The 16,817-nt window shown below is 37.0% G+C and overlaps 1 protein-coding gene across 1 annotated transcript in view; it reads right to left on the reverse strand.

The window, feature by feature from the left end:
* Positions 1–15,247, reverse strand: part of EPHA10 (EPH receptor A10) — a 762,516-nt gene extending 747,269 nt beyond the window's left edge. The window contains exons 1-2 of the mRNA XM_040424435.1: positions 15,188–15,247; positions 9,934–10,603 (exon numbers count right to left, since the gene is read on the reverse strand). Of these exons, the coding sequence (XP_040280369.1) occupies positions 9,934–10,537 (604 nt within the window). The 5' untranslated portion in view covers positions 10,538–10,603; positions 15,188–15,247. The remainder of the gene's footprint in view (positions 1–9,933; positions 10,604–15,187) is intronic.
* Between the last annotated feature and the right edge of the window lie 1,570 nt (positions 15,248–16,817).

Below are 16,817 nucleotides of genomic sequence, written 5' to 3' on the forward strand. Positions count from 1 at the left end.
TATTTAATGTTTTGAGCATTTTTATGTGGGAACATGGCACTGTCACATAGCCTTCAAACTACCGAACAAAGAGAAATACAAATCATTTTATACTATTGATTTTAGAAAATCAATACTGGAGAATTTCTCAGCAAATACAATTTTCTTGCTTTACAGAAAATTTTCAGGGACAATTTCCCTGCCTAGTCAAGGGAAACAACGAAGCTTGTTGAAGGTCAGGGGGTTACAAACCAGTCTCCAGAAATTCTCTCAGTGTCATGATTATACAGTAATTCCCTTTACCACTGGCCTAATACTAATAAATGTTTGTTCAGTCCGCTCACTTTAGTAGAAGAAAAGACGAGCGGCTTTTTAAAAAGAAACAGATTTTGAAAATGTAAATGATTTTTATTCTCTGCATAACTTGAAATAGATGAATCAATTCTTGGCGTGAGGTTTCTGGTATCATGGCACCCTACTTGTTTTTCATTCGTTTTCAATTGAATCAGTATGAAGTTGCCCCTAAAGTTTCCTGACTTATTTAGTATCCACTCTCTCCCTGTGTCATCTTTTCTTTGGTCCCAAATGAATTTTCATTTCTCCACTCTCATCTTTCATCCTTTATTATTAACTGCTCCTTAGTTTGTGGCCCATCTTAGTTGCTGGGCTCCATAACGGTTTCTTAGGATACCACCCTTCTGGTTACACCCATGCTTATGGTTATTGCGACACACAGAGTCCAACGCATATGGTTTAGTCACATACATGAACCCTTTTCTGGAGACACATATAATCCATTCAAAGTTATGGCTTCTTTACTTTAATATAAAATGATAAAAAAAATGAATAGGTATCATATAATTAGATACATAATGACCTCTCGTAGGCAGGATCACATTGATATATAATTATATACATTTAATGATTTTACATTAAACTATATTTCAACTTTCTAAACCAAACATTTAGTAAAATTTGGAATACAGGCTAGTCCCAGACAGTGAGTAAATGGTTAATTTGAAGTTTGCTTTTTTCGAGAAGAGAATGCAGCATCTCAACTTCAAAACACAAATAACACAGGAATAGCGAGATGTAAATTAAAAATCATCCATATTAATTATCTCTGATCAATACAGCGTCTCAGTTTTAATCATCACTTCTTACTAGAATTTAATATCTTTGATAACTTTAATTATACGTCTACACTCCATTAATTAAACTGACATTAACTTATGCAAACTGTATATAAATATTTCAATAGCATGTTTTACATTTCATTACTTCAGAACATCTGATTAACACCTTCTCTGTTGAACAATGCCCTTAACACCCTCGATTTTGGTTTTTAAAGAGAAACCAATCAACCATTTATCCCATTAGCCATAAAGTAGGTAACGCAATGTCAGTTTGTACTACCACTGCTTACCTTTTTTAACACAATGTAAACTGTACCCCACCATCACAGCACTAATACAAATGCAAACAGTTATAGTTAAAGGGGTTCTCCGGGAATTAAGAAAATGAACACTTAAATATTACTTTATTATAAATATATTTTCAAGTAGCTTTTATTAGTTATAATTCCTTGTTTTGTCTAGGGGGCAATCATTAGGAAAAATAATATGGCCGCCGTCCTATTAGTAGATGCAAAACCTGTCCTAATCACACAGGAAGACACTTCACAACACTGAGCTAAAGAGCTGCCTCATCCTTCTCTCTGCTCTACTTGCCATGGATTATGATCCTGAATACAGCTGGTAACTTTAGCTGAATCTCTGTGGGAATGGGAATTTATGAGGAGACATAAAGTACAGAGAGGATGGACAGGACAGACTGTGGTAATGTGGGGCTGTGGTAATGGAGACTGCACACAAGTGCTGCTTTTCATCAGCCACCCCACCCTCCCCTCTTTATTTCTCCTCATGAACTCCGTTTATATAGAGATTCAGCTGAAGATCATATCAGCTGTATTCAGGGCCATAATCCCTGACAAGCAGAGAGGAGGCTGAGGCAGCTTTTTAGCTCAGTGTTCTGAAGTAACTTGTCCTGCTGTATGATTAGGACAGGTATTGTGTGTACTAGTAGGATGGTGGTCATGTTTTTTCTCCTAATAATTGCTCCGAAGACAAAAAAGACTATTATAACTAATGAAAGATATTTGGGAATATATTTATAATTGTAATATTTAAGTATTTTCATTTTCTTAATTTTCCAAGAACACCTTTAACGCCAAAAGAATATTAATATACAAAATTAAGGCAATTTATGTCAAGATTATAAATATGTTGATTATAAATAAGTGGATTATAACCAAAGGCACGCTATTTCTCTGGTTCTCATTTTCCTCAAGTGATATCTTCCTGGTCAGTTCCTAATTGAAGTCTTATGTAGTGGAAATCATATATTGTATCACTGCTTTTAAAGACCTTTTTTAAGCCTTTAATTAACAATATCTTGAGTGGAGCAATAATGCTATTGCATTTATATTTCATTGTTATTTTTCAGAGTCATGGAAACTGGAGCGACTATACTAAGGTAGGGGAGAAGGAATAAGTACAAAATATATCTTCTGAAACATGGTATTACTATGATACTCACTGGGTGTGCACATAGGAGTTCTACTCATTAAATGCAGAATATGAGTTTTCTGCTAGACGATCACACAGAATGTACTGTTCTTGGATTGAAAAGTTCTTGTGTCGCTTCTTTAGATGTTTATAGATATATATTCACAGGATCTCCTCTAAATGGTTCCTTTATTGTCAAGTATAAGTCATTCCTCAATGTTTTATTGTATAAGAAACCTCCCCTCCCTTAAAATTTATTAAAGGAGTTGGCCACCTTCTGGTTACTGTTGACCAATGTGTTTGTAGGATAATTATATGGTACTTACTAATATGGTTACTTTTTAATGTGGTATATTTTTGAATATTTCATAAGTTATGTCCCTTTGTTTGCCAAGTCTGTTGTGCTGTCCATAGTATACCTCCATATGACCTCTCCTCCATTGCCACCTGCACTTGCACTGTTTAGGGTTTAGTGCAGTTCCAGTGTGTTTAATGGTGGTGGAGGCTGAATGGTTTGCATCAGCAGCTATTTTATGAAATGGACATCTGTGTGGACAGCACAAAAGATGGGGAATAAGTTATGAAATATACAAAAAGGTGCAGAATTAAAAAAAGGCTGTATTAGTAAGTGCCATTTAGTCATCTTACAAAAATACATACGTCAATAGTAATGATAAAGTGGCCAACCCTGTTTGATTCTCTCTTTTTCTATGCCCCCTAAAATTGTGTTTAGTTTTGCTGCCGGTACTTGGCATTGAATGATACTACTAAGCCCACTTGAGACCATCATGCCCCTACAGTCCACTACAGAGTCAATTGCCACATCGTTGCTAAGTTTAATCCATCTGAATGTATAAAATGTACAACTTCTCTTTATCTTCTGTCATTAAAGGGGTTCTCTAGGAATGATTTGAAACGGCTGCCAGAAACCTGTCCTAGAATGTGAACAGAACTGGTTGTCTTCCACTTCATAGCTACCTATGGGGGTGAGGGGGACCTCACTACACACTATGCTATGGAACTTCTGTATACTTGCATTGGATAAGCGTTCCTTTCAGGCTGCTCAGCCATGACGGCATATCATAGGTAGGATCACATCAATACCATCTATTGTAGAGCAGTGCAATGTGTAGTGAGGCCCTACGCCATCAACCCCTAGGCAGCTTTGTAAGTGGAGGCAACCAGTCCTGCTCATATTCTAGGACAGCCTGTTTAAGTAATGACAACTCCTGTTCCCTTTTACATAGGAGGTGATAATCGTTTTTCTCACTGGTGGTTTACTAGTTTGCATTTTACTATCACTCTGCCATTATTGCAGCTTTCCTCACATGTCCTGATGTATTCATTTTTTTACATAGCAATCATTCCGATGAGGCTGAAGGAAGGAGGGAGAAAGCAGCAGCCTGAACCAATGATGAGACAGAAAATGTGCCTCAGGCTATTTCACACTTCCTATAGGCACTGTAGCTAAACTGTAGTCATAAATCATAGTCTGCCTAAACATATATCATAGTAATGCAACTATAACTACTCAATGGAATTGATAGATCAATAGAGAAGTAAGTCAGGAATCAAAATAGGTCACATTTTTGGAAAAAGGGTACATGTTTGGAATTTAATTGACCCACATCAATATGCAGAATGTAATTGGAAATTATATTTTGATTGTATTGGAATTTTTTTTCCGCTGTTGTGTAACTTCTAAATTTTGCACTTAAATGGTTTGAATTTGTTTTGTCTGTGTTTTGTACTATTGTATATGGAGTAAATATTTCAACAAAAACTTAAAAAATAATACAAGCTAAGCTAGGTGATACATGATCTTATTACTGACAATCTGCTTTTTCCCCTCTTCATTGCCAGCATAGTTCTTACCCAGCTTTGAGACTGTCTAATCGTTAGTCAGCAGATTTGTTCCTATGAAACTGGCTGACCTGTTACACGTGCACTTGGCAGCTGAAGGCATCTGTGTTGGTCCCATGTTCATATGTGCCTGCATTGCTGAGAAAAATTAAGTTTTAATATATGCAAATGAGCCTCTAGAGGCAATGTGTTGCCATTACTCCTAGGAACACTGCTTTCTCTGCAACTGCCACTCCCTCTGCACTCTGATTGACAGAGCTAGGTGTGATGAGGTTTTCACTGCCTGGCCCTGTCAGTCAAAATGGAGAGGGGGGGGCAGTTGTAGAGGGAGAAGAGTCCATAGGAGTAACAAAAACGCTCCAGTTGCTCCTAGAGGCTCATTTTCATTTATTAAAACTTTGTTTTTCTTAGCAATGCGGGCACATATGAACATGGGACCAACACAAATGCTTTCAGATGCCAAGTGCACATGTAACAGGTCAGCCAGTTTCATAGGTACAAATCTGCTGACAGATGCCCTTTAATACTGCAACCTTCATATTAGGGCTTTTAATTGCAAGTAACTAGTCTATACCACATTTGTTAGGCAGGTGCACCTTTTTTCCTAGATTTCAGTAGTCTGTTCCAGCATAGGAGTGGAATACTGGAATTGATGGATCTGACATGTGCCGGACACCGCCAGCATTGGCCATATCCCAATCTCTATAATGGAGTCTGTTGGGTTACGACGTGAGTACTGGTATTTTGCTGTTATTTTGCCGGATGAAATACTGGCAGCAGTTTTTTGCTCCTTTATGTTTGACATCATCTGTGAACCTCCGCCGCAGATGTGCACGGAACCTTAGTTCTTTAAGGCAAGTCCTTATTCAGCTAAGGACAGAGAATATTCAGAAAGGATTGGTAGGATTGAATCCACGCTTTTTCTTATCTCAGATTTGACACAAGAAATATGAGAATAACGAAAAAAAAAACATTTCATGGCACATTTCATGGCAAATCATTGCATAGCAATTCCAGTTCTTGAACCCAGACCATGTTTATATTCACAGCAAACAACTACCAAGGGATCTTTTCTTTAGGTCACAGAAGCCTGCAGTAGCTTTGTCTTACTATAATGCTATGTATTGTTCAGAGAAGCATTGTATTTTCCTATGAGCATTCTTGAGTCAGGAAAGCCAAGATAAATAGGAAAGCTTCTCATTTTTCTTATGCCTTTTTTATTTAATTATTAATAAAAATGGACACAGACTATTCTTTATGTTTGCATCATGTAAGAACACCATTTATTTTCAAATGTAAAAAAAGACAATTTTACAGGAAAATGTTTCTCCATTCTGCTAAAACTTATTGTGTATGCAAAATAACAATTGCAACATCGGCTGGTTTTATGATGCAGGGTTATGACCAGAGCTGGGAACTCTCTAAAGGAGTTGACCCTGAGATGCTACCATGTAAATACTGTTGAAGCAGCAGAGCTCAGTTTATCGCTTTGACTTAAAAGGGTTTGTACGGGATTAGAAAAAAATGCCGATTTTTGTTTCCCCCTAAAAAAGTGTCACACCTCTCCACAGGTTATTTATTTAGTTTTGTAGCTTAGTCCCATTAACCTTAATGTGGCGGACCTACTGTACATTACCTGATACAACCCATGGACAGGTATGGCACTGCTTCCGGAAGAAGAAAAAAGGCACATTTTTGTAATTCTAGACAACTCCTTTAAAATATCACCATTGTTATTCAGCATAACATGTGCTTTATCTACACTGTGTTGATAAAGTCAGCTCTGCTACATCTGTGATAAAGGAGAAAACAACTGTTTATTACACAGAATTATGCCTTTAAAATTATTACTCTAAACCAGGCATGCTCAACCTGCGGCCCTCCAGCTGTTGCAAAACGACAACTCCCAGCATGCCCGAACAGCCTACAGCTATCAGCCTACAGCAGGGCATTGTGGGAGTTGTAGTTTTACAACAACTGGAGGGCTGCAGGTTGAGCATGCCTGATCTAAATGAATCTACTTGCTAAGTCAGATTGACAGTTACAGAACCAACATATAATCTTATACAATCTAGGAAATGCAAGTTATAAAACCAATTTACTGTTCAGAATGATATATAAACAGTGTTACCAGCCCTCCACAAAAAAGTTAAAATATAAAGGGAACATAGCACTCTTGCCCACATGACCCCAAGGATCAGGGCCAAAAGCTACGGGCTTAGTGTAAATCTATAGCAAATGTCTACACTTGATTTTTTCAATGTACTATATGAAAAAATTACATTTGTGAGCATTTTATAGGTGAGGATTCATAATAACCCATAATAACCCTGAGTCTCCTGGTCAGACTCTTAAGCGTTCCCAGGTAGGGTCATAACAGAATGAGTTACTTGTGCTAACAAAGGCAAGTCAACAAATATTGGACAAACTTTCCTGTCAGAGGTTGTCTTAAAATCGGATTGCAACTGAGGTAGAGTCAATTAACAACAGGACTGAGTACTAATCCATGGTCAGAAACATAAACCCAATTGAGACTTTCAGTAGACTACAGGTAAGCAGTTCTTACATATGTACAGAATTTACTAGATGTTATCAATAATGCTTATATGGATAATATGCAACACTAGAAAAATCACATTATATACATTCCAAATTCTAAAGTCTATGTACATTGCTACTCATAGTAAGATCAAGTTACTTATGCTCTCATTAGCTACTATTGCATTATTATTGAAACAACATATGCATTTTCATAATCATTAGTCATGTATGGTTTCACTGGAATCACAAATAAAGAAATTATTTGGAATCTGCCAAGACATGCTATTAAATTACAAATCTAATATGTTACATGGGGAACATTCCAGTAATAACTTTAAAAGAAATTTCGGACCTTGAGCTATTTATTTTATAAAATAGGACCAGTGGGTTGAGTTTTATTCTTCTGATACAAAGCTCCCAATTCCCTACATAAAGTTAAAATTGAGACTGTTTTTAGTCACCACTAGAGGGAGCTGAGTAGCTCAGTATATGCTGTTTATACATTGAACTAATAAAAGCATGCAGTGAGCTCCTCAGATCCCACTGATGATCAGCCTGGAGGCACCCAGGATTATCAATGAGATTTCTAAAGATCCAATAGCTTAAAAGATGGGCATTCACTTTAAAGGGGTTAAGAGGGGAGATTTTTTTTTATTACATCCAAAAAGGGTTAAAATTTTGTTTTTTGTGAGCAGGCATCCCAAGCCATTTCCTATGTTTTGAGTTGGCACCAGTTTGTGAGGAGCAATGGAGACCAGAGCAGTGTCAGAATAACCATGGCAGGAGTCAGTGAGGTCAGTAATAATTGACTATTTTTTTAGCCTTTCTGGCTCTTTTTTTTAAATGGAGTCTGTCATAAGGAGATTCACTATGAGATCAGGTACAATGCCTTGTCGGACTATATCATCTGAATATAATTATTCCTTTCACTTAGCGATTCACTGCTTCATTTTGGAGAAATAGTCATTTTAATCAACATACAAAAGCAAAAGGGTTTGTCTCCCAAAAAATATTCTACAGTTTTCAACCCAACCCCTGGATCTAAATAGTTTTGCAATTGCATATAATTAAGTTATTCAATAACATGTATCTACGGTACCAGCACCACCTGCTGTTTGTTTATTTCCTATTTCTTTGTCCTGCTCACTGAGAAGGCCGCACATGTTCAGTTTCATCCTTCAGCTGCTTCCTGAGCTGTGATAGGGAGAGAGCTTCAGTAGAAAAGACATGTCATGTCTCCTGAGCTACAGCAGAAAAGACACTCCCCTTGAGCTGCAAGCTTGATATAAGTCTAGCAGAGCAATGAATAGAGATATATTTGGATCCATGTGAGGTACAGGGCTGGTTCTAGCTTTGTTAGAAAGAGATAGTCCTGTACTATAAGATGTCGAATTATAATTTTTTACATTAGTTATGGAGTAATCCTTTTAAGTGCAACAAGGATGGGTCCAAACAACTCTGTGCACCCTTACAATTCTTGATTCCTTTGCCGGCACCTCGATTTCCTTCTTGACTGACCAGGACCAGGTTCCTGCATAGTCATATCGCTTGGCCATGTCCACAATGGAGCACCAGATAACTAAGTGAAACATATAATTGTATTCAGCTGAGCTAGCTCTACATTACATTGTGCCTGGTTTAACAATGAATCTTCTGGTGACAGACTCCCTTTAAAAAAAAAATCCTGAAAACCACTTTAAAGGCCAAGGAGAACTGAACATTTCCTGTGGTTATCCTGCAGATTAATCAGCAAAACTAAGTTTCTGTTCACTACTGCATCAACATTTCCATTTTTCTGTTCCATCATAAGATAAGTAAAACAAAATGATGGCAGTGATGGATCTGTCACATGACAGACACCAATGGCACCCGATGGATTCCATAGAATACAATGGGACTCATCAGGTTTCCATCATATGTACTTTTTAATAAAATCTGTGGGGTAGGACTTTAACAAAGTCTCAAATCAGATATAAACACCCTATAGGTAATATACTCAGGGCTAAGAGGTCTGCATTGGGTTAACTGATTTTAGCCAGCAATTATCAGTCATATTAAGTGACTTCATTTACAACATGATACCACTGAATTGCTATTTAGGCAATTTCCCAATATTTTCTAAGGGGCTCTGAGATGGAGACTGACATTAAGCATATCATATAAGGACCTACTAGCTACCTGGTCTTCTATTATCTTCACAACTTTAGTTCTTTAAACATGAAATCCTTACAGATTCCAAAAATTTATGAAATGAGTTATTATTGGCTAGTAAGTAAGAGAGAAACATTCTACTGCCGACTGGGCAATCCTGGCACTTCACCTACGGTACCTGACATGATAACTACTTGGCTGAACAGAAAGAGAAGGGGCACATTTTTCTATCTTCATGTTAGCGCTAATTTGTCTCAGATACACAAGAGTACAACATATAGCACTACACAAAGACACAATACTACTGAAAAGCAACAGTATAATGTAGAATAGAAAGGTATCGCTACCAATTAGAGGAGAGGTAGGTAACTATGGGTGCTATAGCTGACAACATTTTCCATCCAACTTTGCAGAATACATTTTAATTGTCCAACATAATAAGGCAGTCATTGTCAGTTTATTAGTAATAATGTTACTATGGTAATACTAGATTTAGCTACAAAGCACAATAGATATATCTTGGCATGTGTGCATTGAGACGAGAATATGCTACAGAACAAAATGCCCCTGTTTGTATGCCATATCATAGCTGCCTCTAAGTGAAGTTAATGTAGATATAATTATACAAAGGATTATTAATCGCCCTAGCTATTCAGTGCAGATGTATTCTGTAGTAAATAATCAGTTTTACAAGCTAATTTAACTTTATAGACTATAAATCAACTACTGAAGTTTAACATTCACTTGCAATTTGTCTCTTGTAATAGAATCACATTTAACACGATTAAGTATTAATCAAGCAAATCTATAGAGACTGTAAACTGAGTTTTACCTGCACAGCTACCTTCCTTTTCTTCAAAGCCAGCACTACATGTACATTTTCCAATAGGGACCAGCCATTCCCCCTCTGCACTGCAATGCATCCTGGGTGGGTTATCCAAGTCTACTTCAGAGTTATTCACGCAAGTCCCCCTAACTTCCACTAGAGTCGAGAAGGCAGCCTCTGCCACCGTGTCCGGAAAGATCGCAAGGTTCTGCACTGTGGAGAGGCACTTTTTATAATAGACACGCACAGAGACTAGGGCAACACAGGCCCCTACATCCTGAAATCCCAAATGGAAGCCTCTTTTGTTAAGATGTCCAATCTCTCTGACTTCTGTGTTCAACTTCATTTTGCGTTCTCCAAGATCTCCTTGGGTGAAGCTCTCATCAGCTGCTATGGTATCAATTTTAATGTACTTGCTCTCCTTGATGTTTTTGCCCAGATCATAATCAGATTCAATGTAGTAAAGATTAAATGTCTCCTTGCATGTCCCCACTACTCCAGGAATGCTGTTACAGTCCCTCAAAGTGAACTTCAGCTCAATAAAGATCCTTTGTCCATTACGTCTTAAGATCCAGCCGGTCTGCAGCCAGTTGTTCTGACTGGGCTCCATTACGTTACATACTTGATAAGTACGAATTGGTTTGTAATTCTCATCGACACCACTAATTTCTTCCCACTAGGGTAAAAATAATACAGTAAGATAATGTGTTAATTGCATTTTTATCCATTTCCATTTTTGTACAGAATAACCTTTTATATAAATGATACATTAGAATAGGTTTACAATAGATTCTGAGTGTTGTTAGAATTATCATCTAACTGCACTACATCTTAGTGAAATCATTTACAGTACATCATCCGTTAACAGTATGACTCATAAGGTCATTATCGGAAGCATAAATTATGAGCTAGTGTTTCAAGGATTAGCATTTAATTTAGAACTGTGTAAGGCCAAGCCTTCATTTCTGCTTAAATCACCAGTAAAGCAAAGATTGCATGACAAATACCCTAACATTTTACTCGTTTAATGGAAAAGACTCAAACTAACAAAAAAAATAATAGTTCAGTGACCAAGCAGGATTTCTTGATGTCTGAAGATCTGCTCCTCTGTATTAACTATTTACAATAACTGTCAATATAGACTATTAACACTGGACTGTGCATGCACCTTAGTAAATATCAATGTGCCCTGTAATTACTATAGTTCTTTTTAAAATAAAGACATTTTTGGTTTTCAATTTGAAAAGATTTTGGTGGTATCAGCCAACCTTTTACTATGCATCGGGGCATCAGGCTCCTCATACTCTCCCTATGGGAGAAAAAGGTGAGCCATTTTGGATTTCAACATGCCTGATCTTTTTATTTCTGTGGAATTAAGCCACCCGTCAGAGGAGTCTAGCAGCAGTTTTCTACCCTCTCAAATTCACAGCAAATATATGTTTGCCCAAAGGTATGTTGCAATTTCGAGAGAGAGCCATAAGCTATTCAGGGGCAACTTTGTATATTATGAGACCACAAGCAAAGTTATCGTCTTCAACCTCAGGTGCACAGCAGTTTTGCCCTGTTGAACCTCAAATCTCTGACCATGTTGCACTGCTAAGCTCTGCCCCCACTGGCCAACTAAGCCCTACTTCAGCTGAGCAGTAAAATCTGGACACTTCTGCTAATGCTCTACAGCTTATAAGGCTCTCTCTTCCCCAGCTGAACTGACTGCACAGGAGGTAAGTCCTACCCTATCTATGCCTTGTGGCCAGCATGAGGACCCCTGGGCTGCAAAACATTTGTTTGGCTTGGGAGATTGCAACATTCCCCCTGAGGAATCCCATATTTATTACATGCTTAATGCCCTTTCTATGTCATGTTTATGATCTCTATTAAGTATAAATGATGGGACTTTTATACTGAACAGATGCTTTTGATGGCTGGCATACAGTAGCATCCATCCCCCATTTGTCCCATTGTAAAAATTTAAAAAAGATACATTTAGCATATTTTAACTGTATACCATTGAATAGGATAGCCTGGTCTACTACACTATTGCATCCTTATCTTTTGTGGTATACTGAGGTATACAGATCAGACAGCGGCCAAAGAGGTTACCTTTATCTGGCCAATATGGCTAATGCAACACTGCTCTCCCAGCACACTTGCTATAGGTACACTACAATGATGTGAATTTAGCCTTAATGGTGTTGTCTCATGACATGCAACCTCTTTTATATGGTTGCTGTTTATTAAAGCTTCTGAGAACCTTAGCAAAAAGTCTATTTTGCTAAGGAATTCTGCAGTGAGCCAGATATTTTCCCAACAGCATAGTAGTAATATATGGTGGACATCAGGGGCGGACCAGGTACCTAAAGTGGCCCTGTAAAAAACTTAAAATGGTCCTAATGTTCTAGGTGGGTCCAAATTGACAGAAGTCAAGAAAATAAAAGTAGATGGCAATATAAGTTGTCAGAGTCAGCAATACCATCCCACAGAACCAAATGCCACAGAATACCTCCCCAGTAGCTTGTCCCTCTGTTCTGACCATCAATAGCTGCCACATTGGGGACTTAGGAGGAGAGATTTTGGCCACAGCACCAAGCCATCCCTACTTTTACATGATGCCTGGACCTCCTGTAATAATGACCCCTTTAGTTCCCTCTGTAGTATGTACCTAGCCAGAGGCATCGAGATGGGCTCAGGTGGCCCTGGTTGACATTTAGATGTATAGGCTGCTCTCCATCCTGTGTCATAGATGGAGTTCCTAGCAAGGGTCCTAATTTGGCATATGTGTAGTGGTCTTCTACATTACACAATTATTCTATAAATTAAGGTATTATTGACTGATAAAAATATTGTATAATCTTTGTAGACATCTTACTTATATTCTTTAAAGCTCACACACCTACAATTCCTAAATAGCCACCGACTATAAGCAAACATATTTTCCATGATAAAATATTATCTTTCATTGATACTGATCTTGTCCATATCCAGTTTCCTATAAAAATGTTCTCTCTAGAGAATGTCTTCAACTGAACTTTATGTATACCTTGGGGGCATCTCAAAGTATTTGTCATAACCTTCTGTCTGCTTAGACTATAAAAAGAAGCTTATCCTGAGAGGAAGAGATTCAAGAGCAGCTCTGGTTCACCCAGGTTAATGGTGACATGAACAAGCAGAGCTACAAGCTTTGTTTGAGCTTGGTGCAACCAGGAAATTTAACTCTACACATTTTGATATAGACATGGGAATTTTATGATATTAGCACCTTTAAACACACTACATTTAGGTATCCTATAAAACATGATGCCCTTGTATATAAAGCTGAACACAAAATATCTGGAAAAAAAAACTTAAAAGGAGAATGTAATAAAATTATAAATCTGTTATAAAACTGTACGCAGTGCTGAATATACTGTGGAATGACTTTAGTTCAGCAAATCATGGTCCAAAAAGAACCTATTCATCTAGTGCCCACAAAAATAGTATCAAGTACCCTTTCACTACCAGATGTCACGTGGAAAAATGTGACACAGTCTCTATAAGAAAGCTTCCATGTTTTTCCAGTCTTGTTACTCGTATCACATAACTTAGGCAATTTTTAATCAAACAAGCATCATGGGTTTACTTTGACTTTAGCTGTACTACACTGCCTACAGATATGGCATGATAACTCTCAGGAAAAAAGCTTAAATTTCAAATAGATCTAGCTAGAAACGGTAACATTCCAAGTAAATGGGGCTGAGCTGCAATACTATAATCATCCCATGGATAGCACTGTTTCAGAGACAATGTAAATCTCTTATATAGTCCTCTTAATACATTTAAGTGAAATGATGGTTAATTTACCAAATTACCAAACCTCGTTAATATCTTTGGGAAAAGGTATACTGTCAGCTCTAGTTTTGATGGTACACTTAAGGGCAATTTTACTCAAACTCATTCAGTGTTGGAAATAAACTCCATGTGACAGCTCTATTTCCTAGACTGAACATGGCTCCTGTGACATGTACTCACAGCATTATAATGATTTATAATGTTGTGTGTTCCTACTAGTGTTGACCACGAATATTTGAATAGCAAATTTTTATCGCGAATATCGCCACTTCGAGAATTCGTGAATATTTAGAATATAGTGCTATGTATTTGTTATATTGAATATTCTGCATTTTTTTCAATCTGAACACATGATTCCTCTCCGCTTCTTGCTTGTGGGCCAATGAGAAGGAAACAATTTAAGTTCACAACAATACTTAGTGCACAAATCAGTAATCTGTAGTCAGACCTGCTAAAATGTGAAATTGCACGTAGTTGCACGTATTCTAATCACTGCCGATTAGCGCAATCACGAATATATTGGAGCACTGGACTCTATCTGCATATAAATGGTATGTTCTGCCGTGCCAACCATTTTCTCCAGTCTCAGGAAACTAATTCCAGCTTGAAAAATTTAGCCAAAGTGACCCACACTTGTATTTTGCGTTACAAATTCGCATTACGCAATTTTTACATTGCCGATTTTTCGCATTCAATAAATTAATCTTGAATTCTCGAAATTTGCGAATATATGATGAATATTCTACAAAATATTTGTGAAATATTGCAAATTTGAATATAGCCCCTGCCGCTCATCACTAGTTCCTACCTAATCTTGACTGTACTGAATTGTACTGACAGGTTTATATTATTACAATTCAGTACAGTCACAGTCAGGCCACAACACACAGCATTATAAATCATTATAATGCTGTGAGTTCATGTCACAAAAACAGTGTTCAACGTATTTCCCACACTTAAAATCATGTAAAAATCATGTGAAATTGACTTAATAATTATTAAACTGTTTCTCTCCACTCTTCTGACATGTCTGTTTGGTAATTAATTTTATTCCCAATAATATAACAATGTAGATCATCTTTTCTCATAACATTTTGGATTATATCTGTTATTAATCTTAAAAATGTATACATAGATTGAGAATTGGGTGTTACCAGCTGGGGTGTGGCATTATTTAAACAACATTGCTATGTTAATGGACAAATCTCATTGAAAAGGTAATGCTAACACTCAGTTCTCAATATATTCATACATTTCTAGCAATAACAACAGAGGAACAACACAACAAACTTATACAAAGCACAATCCAAAAATTTTGTTTTATAGAGAACACAAATATTTTGTAAAACAAACATATCAGGAAAGGTGAAAGATCCCCTTTAATGCATTTCATAGAGCATCCATCTGCATTGTATATTATTAAATAGACACTTACTCCATTGGATGGGTGGGAAGTCCAGCCCAGTTCGGCCTGTGATTCTTTGGAATCCAACAGAATAACTGAAATAAAACAGATATGAAGATATGACATTATGTAACACTTATTTTACCACAAGTTCTAAAGTAGAAGATTGTTATGTGCTCTTTGTGCAATTGTTTCAACAATTCAGTGAAGATAAGGGCCAACAAGTTTTTTTTTTTTACTATAAATTGTGCTCAGAAAAGTTATCTTCACAGAAAGAGGGTATTCAAGTGTTATTAACATGTTCTGCCTCTGATGCCACCAGATATAAGGTAGATATCCCATAAATCAAGGTTTGCCCTTTTAAACAGGCCTTGAGACATGACTCTAAAAATAAATAAGCAGGCATCTCATCTGCAGACATCTGTTTTAGAGTGATTGCCCCTCATCAGTGCAGGTCAGAGTGTACTGGCTTAACTGGGTGAGAGGCCTAGCTCGGGATTCAGGAGGTACTATATCTCCTTAGGAAGACATAGTACTGTGTTCGCATTAATTCAATGACTACTGACAAGTAATGTGGATTCTAAAGGCCATGGGCTCCAGGGAGTATTATCAAACATGTCCATAGGCTCTTATAAGAACCACACCACAGATGTGACCCTAGCGAAACAGTTAGAGATGAGCAAATCACTCAAAATTCGATTCTGGTTCAAAATGATCGAATTAGGATCCTAATTGATTGTACCGAAGTCGAAAGTGCTCCAATTGGTCTGAAAACTTGTGTATGACAATCTGAGGTCTCCTTGGTTTCAATTTTTTCTCTCTTGTTTACTACAGAATTAAGATGTAAGTAATGTGAACTTCCACTTTTAATATTCTAAAATTAACATGCAGACCAAGTAAACAACATATGGCTTTGGACCTGCTGCTACATAAAATATGAAATCAGACCTCATACCTTTTTTGTAACAGACGCTAAAATAAAAATCTGCATTCAAATCTAAAAGTAAAATACCTTGTAGAAGTTCTATTATCGTGAGTGCAGTGCTCCGTATAGAATGTGTGTTATCTAACAAAGAAATGATTAGCCATAAAATATTCTAAACACTGCCTCCAAGATTGCAGGCTATTTTGCACCTCACTGCTTGCAAAGACACCTCAGCGAGCATACCTCTTTTACTGTTCTGAATTCATATTCTCTCTATCTCAGAGATTATACACAAAAAAAGGAAATACAACATCTTCTTTTATTGCACTAATGAGATATGGATTGTTTGCTTAGCTCCTGTCTAGCTATGTCTCATCTTGACAGAAGAACCATGTAAGTTCTAAGTAAGCAATAAAGCAGGAGGGATGCTCCCTGTGTGCACAGGATGGTTTCAGTCAATGCATCTGTAGAAGAAAAAGCCTTTCAAAGGGTACAGAATTTCATCCATTATTAAGATAGGCTCCATGTCTGCTGCAAAAGACTAATAAGTAGTGTAATATATTACATAAAATCCATAATAGTCGAGGGCAGGACCTATCTGATTCTGCAAACAGGTAAACATTTCTCCAAAAAGGTAAACATTTTTATACCAATTTTTAGTATGCTGACTAGAAATAGCTAGACAAAAAATAATAAAAAATAATATATATATATATATACATAGATAAAGCAGGA

The sequence above is a fragment of the Bufo bufo genome, chromosome 3, assembly GCF_905171765.1.
Source record: "Bufo bufo chromosome 3, aBufBuf1.1, whole genome shotgun sequence".
NCBI classification, from domain to species: Eukaryota; Metazoa; Chordata; class Amphibia; order Anura; family Bufonidae; genus Bufo; species Bufo bufo.